The sequence below is a fragment of the Eimeria necatrix genome, genomic scaffold, assembly GCF_000499385.1.
Source record: "Eimeria necatrix Houghton genomic scaffold, Enh_scaff314, whole genome shotgun sequence".
In the NCBI taxonomy this organism is placed as follows: Eukaryota; Apicomplexa; class Conoidasida; order Eucoccidiorida; family Eimeriidae; genus Eimeria; species Eimeria necatrix.
The window spans coordinates 26,651-34,150 of NW_013655307.1; the positions used below are offsets into that span (position 1 = coordinate 26,651).

At 54.7% G+C, this 7,500-nt stretch overlaps 2 protein-coding genes across 2 annotated transcripts in view; one reads left to right on the forward strand and one right to left on the reverse strand.

Moving 5' to 3' along the window:
• Positions 1-5,087, forward strand: part of ENH_00086380 (hypothetical protein, conserved) — a gene marked incomplete at both ends in the record, with an annotated part of 5,768 nt that extends 681 nt beyond the window's left edge. Inside the window, 3 exons of the mRNA XM_013585324.1 lie at positions 2-205; positions 610-992; positions 1,214-5,087. Of these exons, the coding sequence (XP_013440778.1) occupies positions 2-205; positions 610-992; positions 1,214-5,087 (4,461 nt within the window). The remainder of the gene's footprint in view (position 1; positions 206-609; positions 993-1,213) is intronic.
• A 1,819-nt stretch (positions 5,088-6,906) lies between these two features.
• The window catches only part of ENH_00042420 (ctr copper transporter domain-containing protein, putative), a gene marked incomplete at both ends in the record, with an annotated part of 1,788 nt that continues 1,194 nt past the window's right edge, over positions 6,907-7,500 (reverse strand). Inside the window, 2 exons of the mRNA XM_013585325.1 lie at positions 6,907-7,041; positions 7,213-7,452. Coding sequence (XP_013440779.1) covers positions 6,907-7,041; positions 7,213-7,452 — 375 coding nt within the window. The remainder of the gene's footprint in view (positions 7,042-7,212; positions 7,453-7,500) is intronic.

A 7,500-nucleotide genomic window follows, 5' to 3' on the forward strand; every position in this document is an offset into this window, starting at 1 on the left:
CAGCAGCAGCAGCAGCAGCAGCAGCAGCAGCAGCAGCAGCAGCAGCAGCAGCAGGGGCAGCAGCGCAGCAGTAGCAGCAGCAAGAAGAGCAGCACCAGGGGTCCGCTACAGCAGCAGCAGCGGCGCCTGGTGCTGCTGCTGGCTGGATGCAGCAAACAGACACAAGTACAAGTACTTCAGGGTTAGGGACTTCGGGGACGAACAGGTAAACCCTAAACCCTAAACCCTAAACCCTAAACCCTAAACCCTGAGCTTTAGAGAAACGCTAAACCCTGGGCAGACCGTCAGCCTTAGATATGCCCTAAACCCTAGCTAGGCGCTGGCCCTAGGTAAACCCTAAACCCTCGGTAAACCCTAAACCCTCGGTAAACCCTAAACCCTAGGTAAACCCTGAACCCTGGGCAAACCCTAAACCCTAGATAAACCCTAAACCCTCAATAAACCCTAAACCCTCGACCGTAGCTGCATCTGACATAGGGCTCAACAGACGCAAAGTACATTACCTCCATGGCTGCCGCTTATTCATTTTAGGGTTTAGGGTTTAGGGTTTAGGGTTTAGGATTTAGGGTTTAGGGTTTGGGGTTTAGGGTTTGGGGTTAATGCTTTTAGGCGCGGCTGCTCGCGGAGAAGTACTGGAGCCTCAAAGTAGCAGGAGGAGATGCGGAGCAGCAGCAGCAGCAGCAGCAGCAGCAGCAGCTGCAGCAGCAGCAGCAGCAGCAGCAGCAGCAGCACGGTCTTGAGTCCCCTGCGTCTGCTGACTCTGTGTCTGTCTCTGGCTGCGGCGGCGCAGCCGCCCCAGCCGCAGCAGCAGAAGCAGCAGCTGCTGCTGCAGCGTCGCCAGCAGCAGCAGCAGCAGCAGCAGCAGCAGCAGCAGCAGCAGCAGCAGAGCTGCCAGAAGGGGTTTACTCGCGAGGGTCTGGGCTGAATGCTTCTTGGATTTGTCGCTGGTCTTCGGGGGGCCGCAAATACAGCCGCAGCTTTGCTGCTTCCAAGTAAACCCTAAACCCTAAACCCTAAACCCTAAACCCTAAACCCTAAACCCTAACGGCCCGCCGCTACGGGCCCGCACAAGCGCTGGGCGGCGAGGAGCTTCACCCTTAAAGCTGCTTCGCCGTCGATGGATCGGAGCTAGCGTTTGAGATTAGGGTTTAGGGTTTAGGGTTTAGGGTTTAGGGTTTAGGGTTTAGGGTTTAGGGTTTGGGGGTTTGTTCAGGTACGGCCCTGCAACGGCCCGAGAGTTGGCGCTGAAGTTCCGGCAGCAGCTAAAAGACGCAGAGGCAGCAGAAGGCAGCAGCAGCAGCAGCAGCAGCAGCAGCGCGTCTGCTGCAGCAGCAGCAGCAGCAGCAGCAACGCCGGACACAGAAGTGCTGTTCACCACGGACCCCGACCCCCCCGACTCCAGCAGCAGCAGCAGCAGCAGCAGCAGCAGCAGCAGCAGCAGCAGCAGCAGCTGCTGCTGCGGCTTCCGGTTTGACGCGGAAGGGCTCCGCTGGATCTGCTGGTGGAGGTCCGGAGCAGCAGCAGCAGCAGCAGCAGCATTTGTTGTGGGGCGGTATCCTTTTGCTGTTGCGAAGAAAAAAGCTGCTGCTCTTTTTCAGTCTAGGGTTTTGGAGCTGCAGCTGACTAGCGGCTGCAGCGGGAGAGTGCAGACGAAGCAGCTGCCTGCTGCTGCTGCTGCTGCTGCTCTCGCTGCTGCTGCTGCTGCGCAGGCTGCGGAGCAAGAGCAGCAGCAGCAGCAGCAGCAGCAGCAGCAGCACCTGCTGCAGCAGCAAGACACAAGGTCTCCTGAGGACACGCCCAGAAGCAGCCCCGTCAGCCTCAGGGGGCTGCGGGAGTCCGCAGCAGCAGCAGCAGCAACAGCAGCAGCAGCAGCAGCAGCAGCAACGGCAGCAGCAGCAAAGATTCCTCCCGTGCTTCCTCCGTTTCTGCAGCACCTGCCGCAGGCCTTCGTAGCCGAAGTGGTTGCTGCTGCAGCAGGAGGCGGGTTTGCTGCTGCTGCTGCGCCTCCTGGGGCTGCAGATTCTGCTGCTGCTGCTGCTGCTGCTGCTCCTGTTACTGCTGCTTGTGGCCCGTCGGTGTCTCTGGACTCTCTCGACCCCTCTGACCCAGCAGCAGCAGCAGCAGCAGCAGCAAGTGCTGCTGCTGCTGGCGTGCGGGGCTGCGTATACTACGAAGCCTCCGGCAGCAGCAGCAGCAGCAGCAGCAGCAGCAGCAGCAGCAGCAGAGGTAAGTGGGTTGCCAGCTGGGTCTCAGAAGGATTCACCCGCTGCAGGTTTTTCCCCGTTGCAGCAGCAGCAGCAGCAGTTTCTGGCTGGGCAGCAGCAGCAGCAGCAGCGCAGCAGATGGCTCGCGTGTGGCTACAGCTTGTCCTGTGCAAGGCAGCAGCAGCAGCAGCAGCGGAATCGGCGCATGACCAGCAGCAGCAGCAGCAGCAGCAGCAGCAGCGACAGCAACAGCATCAGCAACAGCAAGGGCAAGCACTAAGTGCGCAGCAGCAGGAATCTAAACAGCTGCTGCATCTGCAGCAACCGCAGCAGCAGGAGGCACAGCGCCAAGATTCTCAGCAACAGCAGCAGCAGCAGCAGCAGCAAGAGCAAGAGCAACAGCTGCTGCAGCAGCGCCAGCAGCAGCAGCAGCAGCAAGAGCATGAGCAACAACTGCTGCAGCAGCGCCAGCAGCAGCAGCAGCAACAGCAAGAGCAACAGCTGCTGCAGCAGCGCCAACAGCTGCAACAGCAGCAACAGCAAGAGCTGCAGCAGCAGCAACAGCAAGAGCTGCAGCAGCAGCAGCAGCAACTTTTGCAGCAGCAGATGCAGCAGCAGAAGCTGCAGCAGCAACTGCAGCAGCAGCAGCAGCAGCAGCTGCAGCAGCAGCTGCTGCTGCCACCTGTGAAGGAGGAGCCTTCACAGCTGGCTGCTCGGCCCGCAGCATTCTCCGCATTACTTTCAGCAGCAGCAGCAGCAGCAGAACAAAAGGCAGCTGAGCAGCCAGGAGCAGCAGCAGCAGCAGCAGCAGCAGCAGCAGCACAAGTAGCACCCGAGCCAGCCGAAGCGGCACCAGACGGGGCAGCAGCAACAGCAGCAGCAGCAACGGCAGCAGCAGCACATGCAGCAGCAGCAGAACTGGAAGCGCTGCAGCAGCACTTGAGCTGCTGCAGCGGCCGCCCTGGTCTCTCGTTTGCTGCTGATAAGGGACAGTGGATCATCGACACAGTTAAGGCCCTGCCTGCTGCTGCTGCTGCTGCTGCAGCAGCAGCAGCAGCAAACAACAGCCTCCTCACTTTCAGTGTGCACACTCTGGGGTGGCAGGGGGCCCGAGCTGCTGCTGTTCGCTGCTACGACGAATTGGCAGCAGCAGCTGCTGCAGCAGCAAAGACAGCAGCAACAGCAACGGCAGCAGCAGCATCAGCGACTGCAGCAGCGGGTGCTGCTGCTATGGAGCCTGCGTGCAGCAGCAGCAGCAACTGCAAGGATGGTTCTGCTGCGTTTGCTGCTGGTGAGCCCGCAGCAGCAACAGCAGCAGCAGCTACTTCTCCCTCAGACGCAGCCACGAGCCCAGCAGCAGCAGCAGCAGCAGCAGCAGCAGGTACAGCAGCTGCAGCAGGGGTTAAGCAGCAGAGGGGAGGTGGGGGCGGGCGGCAGCAGCAGCAGCAGCAGCTGCCGTCTCTTGAGGAGCTGCTTGCTGCAGTGCAGCGAGTAGATGTCCCCTGCGAACCAGCAGCAGCAGCAGCAGCAGCAGCAGCAGCAGGTAGGCGCCAGCTTTCCCACAGTCTCAGCGGCGAAGCGCTGCCTAGCAGCAGCAGAAGCAGCAGCAGCAGCAGCAGCAGCAGCAGCAGCAGCTGGACTCTACAGAATCTCTTTAGGCCGCACCTCCGCTTCAGCCGCAGCACAGCAGCAGATGCATTTAAGGGGGGCGCGTGGAGACTTGAGTGGCTGCAGCTGCGGCAGCAGCAGCAGCAGCAGCAGCAGCAGCAGCAGCAGGAGCTGCTGCTGCAGCAGGTGAGCTGGCCGGTGTACGTGCAGCAGGTGGGCGAGCAGGCTGCGTTGCTGCTGGCTCTGAACCTGCAGCAGCAGATTGAAGCAGCAGCAGCAGCAGCAGCAGAGCCGCAGGAGCTGCAGCAGCAAGTGCAGCAGCTGCTGCTGCAGTCCGTCGCGCTGCAGCGGGAGTGCATCAGCAGCAAAGGCAGCAGGAAGCAGCAGCTGGAGCAGCAGCTGCCCACCAGCGTGCTGCAGGCAGCACAAGCTGTGCGGGACAGCAGCAGCAGGAAGCGCCAGGGAGCAGCAAAACTGAGTGTTGCTGCTGCTGCTCCTTCTGCTGCTGCTTCTGCTGCTGCTTCTCCTGTTGCTTCGCTCACAATGTCTCCCGCTGCAGCACATATAGCCTCCCCCGTTGCTGCAGCAAGTGCTGCTGCTGCTGCCTTAGATGGAGCAGCAGCAGCTCCGCTGCCGCCTGCTGCTCGGGCAACTCCCCTGTCATCAGCAGCAGCAGCAGCAGCAGGACCTGCTGCTGCTGCTTCGGGGGCCGTACAAGTAGACGCAGCCACGCTAGCGCTCCACGGGCGGCTCCTGCTGCTGCAGCGGCAGCAGCAGCAGCAACAGCTTCTGCAGCAACAGCAGCAGCAGCTTTTGCAGCAGCGGCAGCAGCAACTGCTGCTGCAGCGACAGGCATTGTCGCTGCAGCAGCAGCTCACACCGGAGCAGCTGCAGCAGCTGCTGCAGCTGCGGAGACTGAGCGAGCCATCGCAGCAGCAGCAGCAGTATCTGCTGCAGCAGCAGCTGCTGCAGCTCCACCTGCAGCAGCAGGCGCAGCAGCAAAGGCTGCTGCAGCAGGAGCAGCAGCAGCACAAGAAACCCAAATTAGACACAGCAGCAACAGCAGCAGCGGCAACGGCAGCAGCAGCAGCAGCAGGAAGCTGTGGGAAGTCTCCCGATGTGGCAGTCAATGCACTGCGCCCTGTGCAGCAGCAGCAGCAGCAGCAGCAGCAGCAAGTCGACCTCTCCATACCCCTGGCCCACGCAGAGAGCAGCAGCAGCAACAGCAGCAGCCAAATAGGTCTTTCTGCCTCTGCTGCTGCAGCAGCAGAATGAGTGGCCTGCACAGCAGCAGCAGCAGCAAACAGGCGCTTCAGTATTTTTCAAAAGAAGCATTTTACTATTTTTTTTGCTGCTGTTTTCTAGCAGCTGCATTTCCTGTTTTTTTTAAATCACTTCTTACTAATTAATTTTACTATTAACTTATTTATTTATTTATTTATTTATTTATTTATTTATTTATTTTATTTATTTATTTATTTATTTATTTTATTTACTTTTATTTTATTTATTTATTTATTTTATTTGCTTTTATTTTATTTATTTATTTTCTCGAAAGACTAGCAGAAGTGAATGGCAGAAGAAATAAATTGCAAAGACAAACGGAAGACAATAAATGCAAATAAAAGTTTTAAATAAAATAATAAATAAAAATAATAAATGACAGAAAGTAAATAAATAAATGTCTAAATAAATGAATAAATAATTAAATAATTAAAAATAAAAAGAAAAATAATAAAAGAGAAAAATAATAAATTGAAGAATAAGAAGTAGAAAGGGAGCGGAGCAGTAGATTAAATTAAAGAAATAAATAATTCACAAACAAATAATTAAAAGTAAATTAATTAATTAAATTAAATAAATTGAAAATTAAATGAATTACAAATTGGAAAAAAATAAAGTTTCGTTGCAACGCGGAAGGAGCAGCAGCAAACTGACTGCCGCTGCTGCTGCTGCTGCTGCTGCTGCTGCTGCTGTTGCTGAAGCTGTTGCTATTGCTGCAGCAGCTGCTGCTGTTGCTGCTGCTGCTGCGCACTTTACTATTGTTGCTGCCTGTGCTTTGCTTCTTATTAAACCAAACAAAAAGAGTCTAAATTCGAAATTGAAATCCAGACATACGAGGAGGTGAGGAGGTGTCTGCTGCTGCTGCTGCTGCTGCTGCTGCAGCAGCAGCAGCAGCCACGGCACAGCTGTCTGGGACGCTGTTTATTGAGAACTCAGCAGCAACGGCAACAGCAGCAGCAGCTGTTGCTGTTGCACAAGCAGTTGCTGCTGCTGCCGATGCAACAACAGCTGCTGCTGCTGCTGCAACAGCAGCTGCTGCTGCTGCTGCAGCTGCTGCTGCTGCAGCAGCAGCTGCTGCTAATGAGCGAAGCTGTTAAGGACGCGTTTGTGGGGAAAGTGGGAAGCAGCTGCAGATACACCGGAACTGCTGCGGTGTACATGCACCGCCGCGGGTTTGCGGGGGAGTTTTGAGAACAAAAAGACAAACTTTGAGTTTATTTGCAATAAATAAATATAAATAATATTAATTGTGATCTCTAAATGCAAAAAGCTGCTCTTTTGGCTTCCAAATGCATGCAAATTGCGGTGTATGTGCAGCTGTGGTGTATGCGCAGCTGCGGTGTATGCGCAGCAGCAGCAGCAGCAGCAGCAGCAGCAGCAATTCGAATTGTTTTCGCCATTATAATAACAATTTTGAATTCTTTTTATTATTATTCTTCTTTTAAATAATAATAAATCCAAAAATAAACGAAAAAGAATCAAAAAGAAACACAAAACCAGGTGTCTGGACACAAACAAACGGAGGCAGCAAATGGCGCATTTGCTTTCACCCTTTTTATTTCTTTTTTATTTCATTTGAGCCATTTGTTTATTATTTATAATTAATTAATTAATTAATTAATTAATTAATTAATTACAAATAAATAAATAATTAATTAATTAATTAATTAATTAATTAATATATTTATTTATTTATTTGTTACTATTCCTTTTGGAGCCAACTGCAGCTCTAGCTGCTTCACAGCTGGCCAAAGGGCAAACACGCATGCTGCTGCTGCTGCTGCTGCTGCTGCTGCTGCTGCTGCTGCAGCTATTGCTGCTGTTGCCGTTGGTGCAGCAGCGGGCGCCGCTGCTGCACTGCTGCCGCTGCTGCTGCTGCTGCTGCTGCAGCTGCTGCCCCCCAGCCTCGCTGCTGCTGCTGCTGCTGCTGCTGCTGCTGCTGCGCCTACGCCCCGCAGCAGGCGGGGTCGAGTTTGTGGGACGCGCCTGCTGCTGCTGCTGCTGCTGCTGCTGCTGCTGCTGGTGGTTTGTTTTGGAATTTGTGGCTGAGACAGAAAACCCCAAACCCTAATCCGAGACAAACAGAAATAAATAAAAATAAATTAAATGTCATTACAACCAGCATCAGCAAGTAGTCGAAGGCGTAGACAGCTGTATATACACCCGAGCGCAGCAGCTGCTGCCGCCACGCTGCAGCAGCGCCCGCCTTCCCTGCTGCTGCTGCTGCTGCTGCTGCTGCTGCTGCTGCTGGGGGGGCACTGGTCCACTGGTCCACTTGCTGCCGCAGCAGCTTCAAAACCACCGAAAACGCCCCCAGCAAAAACCATATCACGCAAGACAGCCAAAACGACACGTCCTGCGCACAAACCCTAAACCCTAAACCCTAAACCCTAAACCCTAAACC